Source organism: Sinocyclocheilus grahami, unplaced genomic scaffold (genome assembly GCF_001515645.1).
Source record: "Sinocyclocheilus grahami isolate Dianchi unplaced genomic scaffold, SAMN03320097.WGS_v1.1 scaffold149.1, whole genome shotgun sequence".
NCBI lineage: Eukaryota > Metazoa > Chordata > Actinopteri > Cypriniformes > Cyprinidae > Sinocyclocheilus > Sinocyclocheilus grahami.
Genome location: NW_015505328.1, coordinates 2,563,760 through 2,581,091, shown reverse-complemented (window position 1 = coordinate 2,581,091; position 17,332 = coordinate 2,563,760). Strand labels below are relative to the sequence as shown.

At 35.3% G+C, this 17,332-nt stretch overlaps 1 protein-coding gene across 2 annotated transcripts in view; it reads right to left on the bottom strand.

The window, feature by feature from the left end:
• Window positions 1–7,957: 7,957 nt before the first annotated feature.
• The window catches only part of mrpl3 (mitochondrial ribosomal protein L3), a 14,714-nt gene continuing 5,339 nt past the window's right edge, over window positions 7,958–17,332 (bottom strand). Inside the window, exons 4-10 of one of the 2 annotated variants that reach the window (XM_016281313.1) lie at window positions 16,338–16,436; window positions 15,478–15,577; window positions 15,130–15,190; window positions 13,905–14,016; window positions 9,256–9,333; window positions 8,765–8,842; window positions 7,958–8,329 (exon numbers count right to left, since the gene is read on the bottom strand). In XM_016281313.1, coding sequence (XP_016136799.1) covers window positions 8,186–8,329; window positions 8,765–8,842; window positions 9,256–9,333; window positions 13,905–14,016; window positions 15,130–15,190; window positions 15,478–15,577; window positions 16,338–16,436 — 672 coding nt within the window. In that variant the 3' untranslated portion in view covers window positions 7,958–8,185. The remainder of the gene's footprint in view (window positions 8,330–8,764; window positions 8,843–9,255; window positions 9,334–13,904; window positions 14,017–15,129; window positions 15,191–15,477; window positions 15,578–16,337; window positions 16,437–17,332) is intronic. The other variant, XM_016281314.1, reaches the window with a different exon arrangement.

Sequence of the window (17,332 nt, the reverse complement as noted above, 5' to 3'; positions counted from 1 at the left end):
AAGCCACAACAAAAGGGAAAAAAGCCGCAACATAACAAAATTAGCATAACACAAAGAAAATAAGCCGCAACACAACAGAAAGAAGCCGCAACACAACGGAAACAAGCCACAACATAGCGAAATTAGCACAACACAATGGAAACAAGCCACAACACAATGAAATTAACTCAACACAACCAAACCAAGCTGCTACACATTGAAATTAGTACAACACAACCGAAACAAGCCGCAACACATTGAAATTAGCACAACATAACCAAAACAAGCCGTTACACAAATAAATTAGCACAACACAACCAAAACAAGCCGCTACACAACAAATTTAGCACAACACAACGGAAACAAGCCACAACACAATGAAATTAGCACAACACAACCAAACCAAGCCGCTACACAGTGATTTTACCACAACACAACGGAAACAAGCCACAACACAATGAAATTAGCACAACACAACCAAACCAAGCCGCTACACAGTGATTTTACCACAACACAACGGAAACAAGCCACAACACAATGAAATTAGCACAACACAACCAAAACAAGCCGCTACACAACGAATTTAGCACAACACAACGGAAACAAGCCACAACACAATGAAATTAGCACAACACAACCAACCCAAGCCGCTACACAGTGAAATTAGCACAACACAACGGAAACAAGCTGCAACACAATGAAATTAGCACAACACAAAGGAAACAAGTCACAACACAATGAAATTATTCCTATGCGTTGTGTTGTGCACTACTGGGCCACTGTAAAACTGGAGTATATAATCTCATGCGTTTTTTGGATGGAATAGTAGAATGATGGGGTACTGAGCTATATGGGAGTAATGACCTGAATGTGTGTACGCGTTTTTGTGACAAATGAGGACATAAATTTGTATAATGACAAAGGTATGACATAGGTATTACAAGGAGAAGGTGACTTTTCAGGACATTACCCCATGTCCCCACTTTTCAAAACACTTATAAATCACACAGAATGGAGTGTATTGAAAATCTGAAATAGCACAAAGTCTCCTGTAAGGGGTAGGTTTGGTAAAGGGTAATATAATATACGGTCTGTACAGTATAAAAACCATTACGCCAATGGGATGTCCCCACTTTTCACAAATGTAAACCTGTGTGTATGTGTGTGTGTGTGTGTGACACAGCATGGTGCCAGGACACTTCTGAGGAAGCACTCACACTAACCCACGACAAGGTCAGCTCCAGAGAAGCTGCTTTCAAAGGTCACCTTCTTCACACAATGAACATACATCAGATGAGATGAAAAAGGATTTCAGACAAAAGATTGCCAGGTAACTTAAAATGTTCTTCATAAGGTAACACATACATTTACTGGATTTTATTAAAATATATAATTTAATATGAATGAATTAACTTTAGTCAGTTAGATCCAGGGATCCCTAGGATGTCACAAGAAACATTCAAGAGGAAAACAACAGAAAATGTATTGTATTAGTAAGAAATACAACTCAAAAGGACACTTGCTGGCTGCTTTTATTTTATCATCTACTCCAACCCATCCATTATAAAATAATTTCAAGAATTTTCTTCTGATCAAGTTCATGAGAATATACATTCACTTAAGTGTTGCTGAGTAGACTGTAAATTAGTACAAGGGAAGTAGAATTAGTAAGTAGAGTGTAAATTAAGACAATTGTTTGGGATCAGTACACTTTTTATGTTTTTGAAAGAAGTCTCTTATCTTTTACGATTTAAAATATGTTTTCTATTTCAATATAATTTAAAGTTCAAATTAATTCTGTGATTACAAATCTTGAATTTTCAGAATCCGTTACTCCAGTCTTCAGTGTCACATGATCCTTCAGAAATAATTCTGTAGGATTTGGTGCTCAAACATTTCTTATTATTATCATTGAGGAAAACAGTTCAGAATTCTTTGATGAGTAGAAATATGAAAAGAACAACATTTGTTTGAAATAGAAATCTTTTGCAAGATAAATGTCTTTACTGTCTCTTTTGATCAATTTAACGCTTCTGAGATGAAGAAAATTATTATTTTTTTACCTCCAAACACTTATATATACAACCAATATATGGTTTTTATAATGATAATTCACTCAAAACTGAATATTCTCATGATTTACCCACCCTCATGTCATTCCAAAAATGAATGACTTTCTTTATCAAATAATAAACTGTTTATTGTTGTTTCATACAATGAAAGTAAATTGGATCTGATGTTGTTTAGGACCCACTGACTTTTTATATATATGGACAAAAAAACTGTTGAAAATGGCTTCAAAATTTAAAATTTCTTCGAGAGAAGAAAGACACTCATACAGGTTTGGAAGAAGGGTCAGTAAATGATGACAGGATTTTCATTTTGGGTGAACTATCCCTTTTTAATGTGCCATCATGTGCCAATGATGACCTCCACAGCGGTTTTACTGACACACATGGACACAAGTGTGCCTCCTTGGCTTGTATGTCTCTCCATCCACATCTGGCAGAGGTGTGTGTGTGTGTGTGTGTGTGTGTGTGTTTGTGTGTTTGTAGAGCAGGGGTGCTGTGCTGAGCAGGTGTGGTTACAGGAGGGGGTGTGACTGCTGTGAGGTTCGGTGGAGTGATCAAGAGTGATTTGGGGGCGGAAATCTGGAAGGACAGGATGTGTGTGTGTTCAGAGGATTAGATTGGGAGATTGGCAAGGCGTTTGGCATTATGCTCTCACTGGGGTCCACACACACGCCACTACACACTCTGCGAGGCCGCAGATGTGCCATGGTTGGGGGGCAGAGCCAGAAAATCAAGACCCCACAGTACGGGCGACGGGTTAAACAATGTTTTTGGTTGCACGCATGTGTGTGTGTATGTGTGTGTGAGTACAAGCGAGTGTCTCTTAAGCTTGATAAGACAGTTTTTAGTGCAGTGCTGACATCAGGGAGTTCACTCATGCGACGATGGTAGCCTACTGAGATTAAAAAACTCTTTGCATTATGTATGTGTGCAGACAGCCCAAAAACATTACTAGGTCAGGGCAGGCATCTGACACGTGTTTATGTGGGTTTATGAGGATTTATATGGGTTAAATCTTGATCGACCGCATTGTAAGATCAGTTTGGCATCATTAAAACCCTCGATATGCTAAAGCCCACATATAGTCTTTCTGACTGGTTGAACAAACCAGCGTTATCATGTGTCACATTTCATAAAACATCAAATGTTATAAATAGATAAGATGTGCATGTTCCACGCTGACAGTTGTGAATTTTGATGGGGAAAATTAACAACAGAGCAAAAGGGAAGAAATTAGGACTAAAATGTAGGCTTATGCACAGTGCGCACGGTAATGATGGTGTCTGCAAACTGTAGTGCAAACTGGCGGCAGAGGAAGGTTTTCTGACTGAATAATACATGAACACAATATGTGATGGCTCCGTTATTATGCATGAGACTCGCATAGCTTGTTAACTTTAAAAAGCACAACTGTTGCTCTCAGACATTCCAGTGCTAATGACTTTGAAACGGTTGAAATGTTGTTGAAATGACAGTAAACTGGCAGCTGAGGTTTCCACTATTTTTTATTTACCACGTGAAATGCAGTGGCTGTGTTTCACGCATTACAGTCATTTTGGTGATCGTATATTTAATATTTTATAAAAAAAATTAAAAAACCTTTTATGGTCTACTCTAAAGGAAACATACTTGCTATGAGTAAATGCTTGTTGGTTTTATTTATTTTTTGTCACAGATTTGTAATCATCTGAATGTAGGGCAAACTTTTGTTTGTTTATGTGTTTGTAATTGTTTTATTGTGCTTTTTTATTTGTGCTGCCATTTTGGCCAGGACTCCCTGGAAGAAGAGATTTGCATCTCAATGGGACTATCCTGGTAAAATAAAGGATTCAAATAAAAAAAAAACTTTAATAGACCTATATTGCTTAAGGATAATAATAATTTACCATTCTACATATAGGGTCAGGTTTCAGGTAAACTAGGGCCCGTCATGAGATGTGGCCCAATTTACCTAAAATGACCCTGCATTTAAGCGATACATGTAATTTAATGGAAAACACTGTTATAATTCACCTCAATTGGTGCTGAGTAAAAGTTTCTTATTTTTATCAATGTTGAAAAGAGTTGTGCTGCTTAAGTTTTTCAAGGTTTCCTTGATGAATAGAAAGTTCAAAATAATTCATTCTTAGAACATTCTTTTTCTTATAAATGTCTTTACTGTCATATTTCTGCATAAAAGTATTTTTTTTAAAAACATATGGTAACTTAACCAGTTAAAAGGCTTATACTGTTGCATTTTTACTTTTTCCATTCAATAAAACTGTTTACATGTTTGTTAGAGTAATTTTGTTTTGTTGTTGTGCTTCCATAAAATGCCCACTGGCTGTATCCATGACTATGCTGGTGTTTCTTAAGAAAAAGACAACTAGGATGGAGAGATGACGACGTACATACAAAGTGTTTATGTGACCTTTCTTCAGTGTAGTAAGGCTGTGTGTAGAAAACAGGGTTTGAGGGCTTTGGACTCTAATGTAGCCACTCCATCCACACACACACACTCACTTTCTTCATCAGTCAGTGAGCTTGAACTCATGCAACATTAATGCCTTGATTTATTCCCCTCACTTAAGAGAGAGGGAGAAATGTCAACCATTGTCAGCATCTATTCATCCGTCCGTCTCCACCTCCCGCTCTGTTCTCTAATGCACAGAGGTCAGCACAGTGTGTCCCATCAGGGTATCCTTACAGTGTTTTGCTGTCAGCTTGATGTATTTGCAACTTTACATTCATCAAGCAGATTGTCAAATAAGTTCAGAAATGCTGACACCACTTAAACATTCAAAAATAACTTAAAATAATGATGTTTAGTAATAAGTTGAGCAGGTGAGTTTTAGAAAAATAATACCATGAGAGTGGATTTCTCACATTTCTTATGTTTTGGGGTCATGTCTTTTCAAGATACATATGTGACCCTGGACCACAAAATCAAGGGTCAATTTTTTTAAATTGGGATTTATATATCATCTGAATAAATAAATAAATAAATAAAATAAATAAATTTCCATTGATGTATGGTTTGATAGCTGTATCTCAGCCAAATATTGTCCTATTTGAAAACCTGAATCTGAGAGTGCTAGAAAAATAATACCATGAGAGTGGATTTCTCACATTTCTTATGTTTTGGGGTCATGTCTTTTCAAGATACATATGTGACCCTGGACCACAAAATCAAGGGTCAATTTTTTTAAATTGGGATTTATATATCATCTGAATAAATAAATAAATAAAATAAATAAATAAATTTCCATTGATGTATGGTTTGATAGCTGTATCTCAGCCAAATATTGTCCCATTTGAAAACCTGAATCTGAGAGTGCAAAAAAAAAAAAAAAAAATTAGCCTTCAAAGTTGTATTTAAAAAATCACCTTTAAAGTTGTCCAAATTAAGTCCTTAGCAATGCATATTACTAATCATAATACATTTTTTATATATTTACGGTATAGAAAATTTACAAAATATCTTCATGGAACATAATCTTTACTTAATATCCTTATGATTTTTGGCATAAAAGAAAAATCCATAATTTTGACTCATACAATGTATTGTTGGCAATTACTGCTATTGCTACAAATATACCCATGCTACTTATAACTGTTTTTTGCCAAACTTGTTGCAAATTCAATATTCATAGTAATTCATATCCTCTATTTCTTTAAATCCAAACTCTGTGCCTCGGGCTGTGTTTCACGCATTACAGTCATTTTGGTGATCGTATATTTAATATTTTATAAAAAAAATTAAAAAACCTTTTATGGTCTACTCTAAAGGAAACATACTTGCTATGAGTAAATGCTTGTTGGTTTTATTTATTTTTTGTCACAGATTTGTAATCATCTGAATGTAGGGCAAACTTTTGTTTGTTTATGTGTTTGTAATTGTTTTATTGTGCTTTTTTATTTGTGCTGCCATTTTGGCCAGGACTCCCTGGAAGAAGAGATTTGCATCTCAATGGGACTATCCTGGTAAAATAAAGGATTCAAATAAAAAAAAAACTTTAATAGACCTATATTGCTTAAGGATAATAATAATTTACCATTCTACATATAGGGTCAGGTTTCAGGTAAACTAGGGCCCGTCATGAGATGTGGCCCAATTTACCTAAAATGACCCTGCATTTAAGCGATACATGTAATTTAATGGAAAACACTGTTATAATTCACCTCAATTGGTGCTGAGTAAAAGTTTCTTATTTTTATCAATGTTGAAAAGAGTTGTGCTGCTTAAGTTTTTCAAGGTTTCCTTGATGAATAGAAAATTCAAAATAATTCATTCTTAGAACATTCTTTTTCTTATAAATGTCTTTACTGTCATATTTCTGCATAAAAGTATTTTTTTTTAAAACATATGGTAACTTAACCAGTTAAAAGGCTTATACTGTTGCATTTTTACTTTTTCCATTCAATAAAACTGTTTACATGTTTGTTAGAGTAATTTTGTTTTGTTGTTGTGCTTCCATAAAATGCCCACTGGCTGTATCCATGACTATGCTGGTGTTTCTTAAGAAAAAGACAACTAGGATGGAGAGATGACGACGTACATACAAAGTGTTTATGTGACCTTTCTTCAGTGTAGTAAGGCTGTGTGTAGAAAACAGGGTTTGAGGGCTTTGGACTCTAATGTAGCCACTCCATCCACACACACACACTCACTTTCTTCATCAGTCAGTGAGCTTGAACTCATGCAACATTAATGCCTTGATTTATTCCCCTCACTTAAGAGAGAGGGAGAAATGTCAACCATTGTCAGCATCTATTCATCCGTCCGTCTCCACCTCCCGCTCTGTTCTCTAATGCACAGAGGTCAGCACAGTGTGTCCCATCAGGGTATCCTTACAGTGTTTTGCTGTCAGCTTGATGTATTTGCAACTTTACATTCATCAAGCAGATTGTCAAATAAGTTCAGAAATGCTGACACCACTTAAACATTCAAAAATAACTTAAAATAATGATGTTTAGTAATAAGTTGAGCAGGTGAGTTTTAGAAAAATAATACCATGAGAGTGGATTTCTCACATTTCTTATGTTTTGGGGTCATGTCTTTTCAAGATACATATGTGACCCTGGACCACAAAATCAAGGGTCAATTTTTTTAAATTGGGATTTATATATCATCTGAATAAATAAATAAATAAATAAAATAAATAAATTTCCATTGATGTATGGTTTGATAGCTGTATCTCAGCCAAATATTGTCCCATTTGAAAACCTGAATCTGAGGTGAAAAAAAAAAAAAAAAAATTAGCCTTCAAAGTTGTCCAAATGAAGTCCTTAGCAATGCATATTACTAATCCAAAATTAAGTTTTGATATATTTATGGTAGAAAATGTACAAAATATCTTCTTGGAACATAATCTTTACTTAATATCCTTATGATTTTTGGCATAAAAGAAAAATCCATAATTTTGGATTTGGATCATACAATGTATTGTTGGCAATTACTGCTATTGCTACAAATATACCCATGCTACTTATAACTGTTTTTTGCCAAACTTGTTGCAAATTCAATATTCATAGTAATTCATATCCTCTATTTCTTTAAATCCAAACTCTGTGCCTCGTTATTTTATTATTAATATTTAAGGTAATTATTATTTCATATTAAAATTAATATTTATACAATATACAATGAAATAAAATAACATTATTTTATAAATGTAATTTAAATGATAAAATTGTATATATAAAATACAATTTATTTAATAAAATTAACTGAACATTTTATTCAGTTATTTTATATCTATAGAGACATACAGATAAAATATTATATAATAAATATATATATTACTTCTACATTTATCTTAATTATAGATTTATTTTATAACAAAGTAACTACTCTCCTAATGCTTCCATGCAGTGCTTTATCGCTCCAGCATATGAAAATAAACACAGAAATGATATCAAACAGGTTTTATTGTTTAAAAACACAAGCTTTTGACATTTCAAAATGATTTAAGTTGTAATACAGAAGTATGACTTTACACTCCACCTGAACCTGCATTTATGCGTTTACTTGACACTTCTTCAAATCTTTCAGCGCAGCAATGCTGAATCCACTAGATGAAAGACCCCGATCAAGGGTCACGTCATGCCCAATGTCTTTTACCAGCGTAAGCAGGAATCGTGGGGTCACAACCTCATTCAGCCATGGGCTCCCCAAACTGGAACATGTCTTGATCATAGAGGTCTTCAGGGATCTCTTCGTCTCCATCAGCAAAGAACGTGGGGAACGGCGGGTTCTTGTTGTTCTCCAACCGAGTGGGCAGAATCGAGTCCCTGACCTGATCGAGCAAACGTAAGCACTACATATAAACAACTGGAGAAGAATACACTCCATTAGGCATTATAAAGTCATCTGTTCTTGAATGAAGTCAGTCTTTGAGAGAGTTTAACTTTCGGTTGAGTGTGTATGTAAGCAAACTCTACGAGACGAAATGCTGACCACATATGAACGATTCACTGATGCACTTTGGACACAAACGCCTCTGCGCATTGATATAGATGAATCAGTCAGCACGAGAGTGCGCTAGCGTGCCAAGGTCAGTGCTTGTGCTGGAATGGACAGTACAGCACGTAACACTTTTTTTAGCTGAAAGTGAAGACCGATGCAGAAAAGATAAAAGCAGATCCTTCACCTTCAGAAAGATATTCTACCTGAGGACAAGTGCATTTGACTTCGCACACTTGAGAGTTTGAGTATGTGTGAGGCATTTTACCTTAACAAGACAGTTGCGGTGACCCGGGACAGAACCGTTGACATAGAGGATGTTATACTTGGTGTTCACCCTCCATACCTGCCAGAGAAAAGAGCTTAGTGAAACTACAAATAATCACAAATGATTTTTCTCACCGGGTGACTTTACAGTAGGTGTCTCCTGAGACCAAGATATATTATGGTAGAGCTGAGCTTTGAAATTGTGCTTACTGTGCATTTTGATGTGTAATAATAAATGAATTCAGTTTGCTTACTTGTCATACTACACAAAATATACATCAAAAATGTTTTATTCCACCCAATATCTGCAATGCAGCATCATGTAAACTGCACAGTGCAATGCAGAGCAGAAGTATCAGCAGAACATGCCTTTGGCTTGATGGACAAATGAGAAGTACAAATGTATAATAAACATATGTATATACAATATTAATTTATATAAAAGTTTCATAATGATTTAAAAGTACATTTGTGCATTTTTGGTAGGTGTACCTTCAAGCCATGAGTGGTGTCGTAAATGTTTCCCATCCTGCCTGGCATCTTTTTTCCTTTAAAAACTTTTGCTGGGTCCTGAGAGCAAGGAGACAAGTTATTTTCATCCATTAACCATTCAAAGGGCATGCTGAGGTCACGCTAAACTCTCCTGACAGTCACAGCTACCCAGAATAACTGACGTGAAACCTCTCAGAGAGGAAAGTGCTTCGATATCTGAAAATATACAGTGTGGGGAAAATCTTGTGCTCCTGAGAAGAAATTCAATCAGTTCCTAGCATCTCTGTGACAACATTTTAAAGGTCCCATATTGTCAAAACTGAAATCTCCTGGCTTGTTTCATGATTACGGAGGTCTAGGGGCTATTTAACTACCATATAAGTTTCAAAACAGTCAGTCCACAGTAAAATGCACACAGCCTGCATAAAGTAGCTGTGATTTTTCACGAACCGTTGTGACTTCCGTAAAAAGTTGATGTCAGAACTACACAGTCACCACCTTCAGTCACCACCCCGAGCACCGCCCACCGTCCCACTCTCCTTTTGCCAAACCCAAACTCAGCCATTCCTGAGCAAGGACAACACGGAAACATGTCGAAAAGGTTAACTTTAACCACGAAACCAGATCGGCCGACCTGTAACGTTACACTCTCACTCAAAGGATGGACGAAATGATATAAATCGTCAGTTTGTTGTTTTTCACACATGCACACAGACATTATTTCATACATGACATAGTTGTGAGATGCAAGAAACATAGACATATGGCAAGAAATCTGTAGACGCGCCCATAACAACAAAAGACAATACTTTATTGAACCTTTTCTGATAAGAAGTGTGCGCTGCAAATGCAAGCATTTTTGACGATCGTTTCAGTCCAGTCCGCTCGTTTTATAGCATTTAACCTCAGCTGTCGTCAGTTTTTGTCTGGCAGTGGCAGCAGATATGTGATCAAATTTCTAATTTGAGGCTGTATTACGTCGATTCTGGCACCCAACATCACAACAAGATGATATTTTAAGCTCCTTATGTAGCCGAATCTGCGCTGGTTTGAATGGGCCGCCTCCAGTTTCCCCTTTTTTTTGTTTTTTTTATTATTATTATTATTAACCCATGATATATCAAATGTAAATACAATGCAGCATAAAATCAGGAAATATAACAAGAAACATATATAACAGCCAGGGGAAAAACAAAACAAAAATAATTATAATGTAAAAGTAATACAAAAAATCTAATCAAATAATAATAATAATAATAATAATAATAATAAAACGGATAACATATTACAGGGGAATCCTGAAAAATCCAGCTAGCGGTGACGTCGGCTGACCCTAGTTACCTGTGGTTGGCCTGGCCGTGCGTCACTCAGACCACAGCTGTCGTCGGTTTTTTGTCTGGCAGTGGCAGCAGGTATGCGATACAATTTCTAATTTGAGGCTGTATTGCATCGATTCTGGCACCCAACATCACAACAAGATGACATTTAAAGCTCCTTATGTAGCCGAATCTGCGCTGGTTTGAATTGGCCCTAGTTACCTGTGGTTGGCCTGACCGTGCATCACTCAGAAAACAACAGGCCAATCAGAAGAGAGGCTTGTGAATATTAATTAGACAGGCCAAAATCGACCTGTTATTAGCAGAGCTCCTGAGAGAGGAGCTGTAAGAATATATTGAGATGGTTTTTGGTACTTATAACCGCAAAAATATATTCTTAAGGACATCAAAACCTAATATAAAACTCCAGAAAGGTGTATAATATGTGACCTTTAAATCTGGATCGAACAGGAAATGATTACACTACTATTCAAAAGTTTACAGTCGTTTTTTTTTGTTTTTAAGAACTTAATGTTTAAATCAAAACAAAAACAGTAATATTACAAAAAGTGTGAAATATTATTACAATTTCAAATATGGACGGTTTTAAGCGTCACATGATCCATCAGAAATAACTCAAATATTCTGATTTGGAATAATAATAATAATAATAATAATAATAATAATAATAATAATAATAATAAAACGGATAACATATTACAGGGGAATCCTGAAAAATCCAGCTAGCGGTGACGTCGGCTGACCCTAGTTACCTGTGGTTGGCCTGGCCGTGCGTCACTCAGAAAACAACAGACCAATCAGAAGAGAGGCTCGTGAATATTAATTAGACAGGCCAAAATCGACCTGTTATTAGCAGAGCTCCTGAGAGAGGAGCTGTAAGAATATATTGAGATGGTTTTTGGTACTTATAACCGCAAAAATATATTCTTAAGGACATCAAAACCTAAAATAAAACTCCAGAAAGGTGTATAATATGTGACCTTTAAATCTGGATCGAACAGGAAATGATTACACTACTATTCAAAAGTTTACAGTCGTTTTTTTTTTGTTTTTAAGAACTTAATGTTTAAATCAAAACAAAAACAGTAATATTAAAAATGCTCAAGAAACATTTCTTATTGTTATCCATGTTAAAAACAGCTGTGTTGCATAATATTTTAGTGGAAATAGTGATACCTTTTTTAGGATTATATCAGTGTTTCCCCTTCCATTATTTTAACGGCACCCCCCGCCCCCCTTGAAGGTCAAGTTCATTTTATTTAATTATATTTTCTCTATAGCGCCAGATCACAACAGAAGTCATTTAAAGTTACCTTTCTTATAGAACATGTCTATACCTTGTTCTTTCATTAAGCAAACTAAATAGCCTTATGCTATTTATCTTATTTACAGGACGGCGTGTTATTTCAGTCTCTACGTTATATGGGGGTAGAATTGTTGCTTAAATTCCAAATAAATAGATTATGATCCACAAATAAATAGAATGAGATCCACAAATAAATCTTAAAGTTTCACAAACATGAATTAAATTCACAAATAAATAAAATGAGATTTGCAAATAAAAAACATTCACAAATATATATTTATGTCACAACCACAACTTTGCCTGGCATTTATTTATGAATCGCATCCTGTGCATTTGTAGATAGCTGCACGCATTTGTGAATCGCGTCCTGTGCATTTGCGAATTGTGAAACATTTCTTGCGTCAAGACGTGCTGACAATCCACAAATACGTGGACTCCACCCACCGTCTACTCAAGCCAATCAGATAACAGCCACATTCGCTGACCAATCGTAGCACGATCTCGCTATAGCCAATCACGTTTTGCTTTACAATCAGGGTGGTCTCGTCCTGAGATAACTTCATGCATCTGCATTGGCTCAAATAGGTCATATAAGGGCCATACAATGGGTACAGTAAAAGATGTTTAAAACTGGATTTCGTTAGACCATTAGACTGTGTATCATGCCAAGCCACAGTATTTTATGTTACGTGCCTTTGAAAATGCCAGAGAAACAGTGTGTGATGAAGTGTAGTAGGTTAGACTAGTGCGTGTGCGCATTTACAGTGCTTTCTTTCACTGTATGATTCAGTTTATTAAAATAAATTTCGAATGATCACAAAATCCAAGATATGGGAGCAGAAAATATATGAATTTATATGATTTTATTTAGTTTATATAAATATCATTTATATATCATTGGTTGTGACATAAATATATATTTGTGAATATGTTTTTTATTTGCGAATCTCATTGTATTTATTTGTGAATTTAATTCATGTTTGTGAAACTTTAAGATTTATTTGTGGATCTCATTCTATTTATTTGTGGATCATAATCTATTTATTTGGAATTAAGCAACAATTCTACCCCCATAACGTTATGGTCGCGCTCTCTGTATAACGCACAGCAGAGTTCCGCCACACACACACACACGTAAGCCCACTCCCACTAGTATTTGAAAATATTAAGCCGCAAAACAATTCATATTTAAATATGAATTCTGCATGTCTCTGTGTTAATGAATGGCGCAGACGCGCGGTTTTGTGTAGTACTCGTACTGAAACGCGCATGACGCTTGCGTTGATCTTAACCTCTGCCGTCTCACTAATGAGGACATAAATACATGAATAACATCTCCAGAACTGCTCTGACCGTTTGACCGTTTCATTTCAGTAAAACTATCATCATGTCATACACACACAGAAATGTAATGGTATTCACGGCAACCCGTCAAAATAAACGTTCGGTTTAACTTGTGGGCATTGGCAGAAATATATTACTATTGTTGAGTAGAATGTACGTAACAGGCTGCTACTACTACTAAAATTATTAAAACCTTATTTTTAAGGAATAAGCATTCAATATTTCTTCAATGTTTTAATTGTAATATTAAATGACCTTTATTTTCCAAAAAATTAAATTTGTTTAATTTTCATTACTTAAAAGATAGATTAAATGAATGTTTTATGCCTTAAAACAAAATGTAAATACACAACACAGAATTTCTGAGCAAAAAAATCATAAGGCAAGAATGAATAAATTAAACTTGTTTTATGCTTTCAAATTAGACATGCTAAAACTGTTTAAAATTTGGTTACAATAAAACATAAGGTTGGACAAATAAAACATTTCATAGGGCCCTAAACGTAATATTTGTCAAACTTTTAATACATTGATGTTAAATTGTTTAAGTTTCATGATTTTAATTAATTAGACATGCTTTTTGATTAATAAAATGTAATTTAACCATTAAAAAAGATTTTTAAATGTAATTTAACCCCAAGTATAAAAATGACAACACTCACCCCTCCGGGCCCCAGAGAGCCTGGCCTCCTGTGTGTTTTAGTTTGTCCATGGGAAGCTGGCTGACCTTTGAACCCCCAGCGCTTCATCACTCCCTGAAAACCTTTGCCAATTCTACAATAAAAAGATCAACAGTTTTAATAGAGTAAAGATGTAAACAGAATATTTAGTAATCATACACTGTGTAACAACATAAGAGTTGGATGAAGCTGCAGACAGGCAGGATCTCAGCCGTGAAATAGGGCTGACACAACTCAGATGCTATGATTAATCAAGAGTTCTATGAAGCAAGGCTCTTTTCATTAAAGGTGATGGGTCGCATTTCTTTCAATGTTAAAATACTTTCTCTTATCCCAGTTTAATATGCAGAGACAAATAGTCATTTGTAAATCAACCCAAACTACTGTGTCGCCATCAAATCATTGCTCAGTTTGACACTGGATCAACCAATGGTTTGAGTTTGAGGTCATTCAGGAAACCTGTTTGAAAAAAATCATTATTTTTGCAATTTCATTTGGTGACACTAGTGGCACATTTATTGAAAATGCACAACTGCACACACTTTAAAGTGCTTTAGAATATGATTCCTTTTCTATTATTCTAATAGGAAAATTCCAAGGACTCACTCCCTTAGATTCACACGTTCATTATTTGATGAAGAGATGAGGGCCTTCAATAAAGGTACAAGGGAAAGAGTGAAATCAGGCACTCCCGTTTGGGACAGTAGGATGCATGCCTTCTGCTGACCAAAATATCAGTCAATCAAGCTTTTTGTCAGCATAAGAAATACGCATCTCCCTTCATCCCATTTATGTCAGAAAGTAAAAAGAGTTTTGCAGAAAAAAGAATGAGAGGAAAGAATAATATCTAGTTTTGATTAAATCATCAGCTCATGATCATGAAACTTCATGCACTGTTAGTATTACTAAATGGAAATTCAAAAAATACAGATAGATTCATATATTCCGTCTTCCACTGGTCAAACAGACAGAGGATCCAGACCCATTGTTTGAGCCAATGTTGCTACGTCAGGCTGGGTAAACAATGAGCACTATTTTGAAACACTGTTTAAAATGGGAATGAATCTACAAATGGGTTATACATTTTTTAGTAGTCTTTGCATATTAAGCTGGAATATAAGAATTTAACATGGAGAAAAGTACAGTAATAATTTTTTTTTATTTAGATTTTTAATATTTTCCACTTTAAAACATGTACATGACTCACGTTTTTGCTGTGACATCCACATATTGTCCTGGACGGAAGTGAGCTGCATAGAGAGGAGTGCCTAGAATTTTTTTTAAAAATAATAATAATAATACAGAACACAGAAAGAAAACACATGAAAAAAAACAACAAAAACAAAATAGAAGTAAAAACAACAATAACAACAACAACAACAACAAGAAAAACAAAACAGAAAAAACAATACATTACAAGAAAACAACAAAACAAAAACAAACATAAACATCAAGGTTTTATTTACTCAAACATGTAATTTAAGGGATACAGCTGAAATGGCTTAATTCTTTATCTGGCGACAAGCAAAGAGTTCTGACATGTGATTGAAGTAACCTGGTTTGATGATAGCGTTGTCTGACACACAAAACGTGGTGAGTTTCTGTTTGGGAGGAACTCCTGCATTCCGGAAAACCTCTAAATAACCCTCTGGCCTCTGTGAGAAAGACAGATTGACTTTCAATTACTTCAAGTGATTTACTAATTTATATAATCCTACAAAAGGAGAAAGGGAGAATGAAAAAGAGAATACATTAAAGCCAAACTGCTCTGCTGTGTTTTGGGAGTTGATTGACTGGCTCTGGAGAGACTGAAGGCTCAGACTGAAGGTCAGGACAATTGACAATTATACTTCAAGCAGCACTTTGTGGCAGCTGTCAAATATAGACAGATGACACAAATATACACACCAGCTTACTGCCAAAAAGGAAAAAAAAGGGACACTGACCTGTTTTTTTTCACTACAAACTCCACAGAACAGTTTAGTTCAGCTGTTTTTAAAAACATCCTCACATCTATAACTGTTAAGTCTTTTTTTTCCTAGCACATATAGAGAAAGACATGTGAGAGAGAGAGGAGCGAGAGAAGAATACAATGAGAAAAGTTGTACAAAAGACAAGAAGTCCTAGTTTTCCAATTTGATTTCCCTTAACATGTGCACATACACACACACACATACACAAAGGTGACCTCTACATCTACTGAGAGCTCAGTAATTTCTCTCCAGGAGCTTTTCAGGTCTTATTATACTCCCTCTCTAAAGAAGCAGAAAAGCTCTAGTCTATTATCCTGTTCCACCTCAGAGAGGTCAAGGACCGCCAGAAAGGTGAAGAGACAAGGGTTCGTTATGAGGAGGAAAACGTGCGTGGACAAGAACAGCCTTAATTTGAAAAATGTTAAAGACTTTTCTTTCTCACATGAAACGGAGAGACGTTTTTTCCACCCACAATCAGAGCCGCTGTGTGCCCCTCATACTCTTCCTTGGAGAGATGTTTCACGACATGACAGTCCTGCACCTGAGAGAGAGATTTGGATGTGTTAATGTCATATTTGATTGAGATGCCATGGGAAGTCCAGCTTCCTTGAACAAGCTTGGAAAAAGTACCATGCTCAGGGACACCGACTCAATGGAGGAGTTTTTGCACATCTTTAACTATGTTTAACCATGTTTCCATACCTCAGCAGCACAATATAACAGACCAGATTAAATGTATTTATCACTAACGCATCAATTCAGTAGAATTTGGAGACTACGGTGAGATGTAGAGTTGTCACAACACGTTAAACATACCCTACTGGACAATATCATTGAAAGAATCACAATATTGTTCTTAAATTATTATTAATATTATGTGTATATAACACATTCGAAGTGACTATAAATTTATTAATTCAAATGTAAATATATAAATTAGGGATGCACCGATTTTTCTAGTACTCGCCCGATACTGATACTTTTATTTATGGTACTTGCCGATACGGAGTACCGATACCAATATTTTTATTGCATTTGTACATTTTTTAAATATTGGGTATAGAAACCAAAAGGGTATGTATAATGTTAGTTGGTTAACTTCATTTATCAAATAGATAGTCAAACCAAAATTTATTCAGACACCTTCAACATTTCTCACATTATCACAGTTTATTCGCTATAGTTTAGAAAATGGTAATAAAATATAACAAGAACTCAGAGTTAAACTGTGTCAGAACAAATTAATCTTGATAATGTTAGATAACTTTGATAGAAAGGTATGTAATAGATTACAATCAACCAAAATAATTCAGAAAGCTGTTAGTATGACAGTATTTACACAACTATCAATACTTTGTCGGGCAACCCTTAGCCTTAATGACAGCCTGTAGTCTCCTGGGCATGCTGTCATCCAGCTTCATGAAAACCTCAACTTCA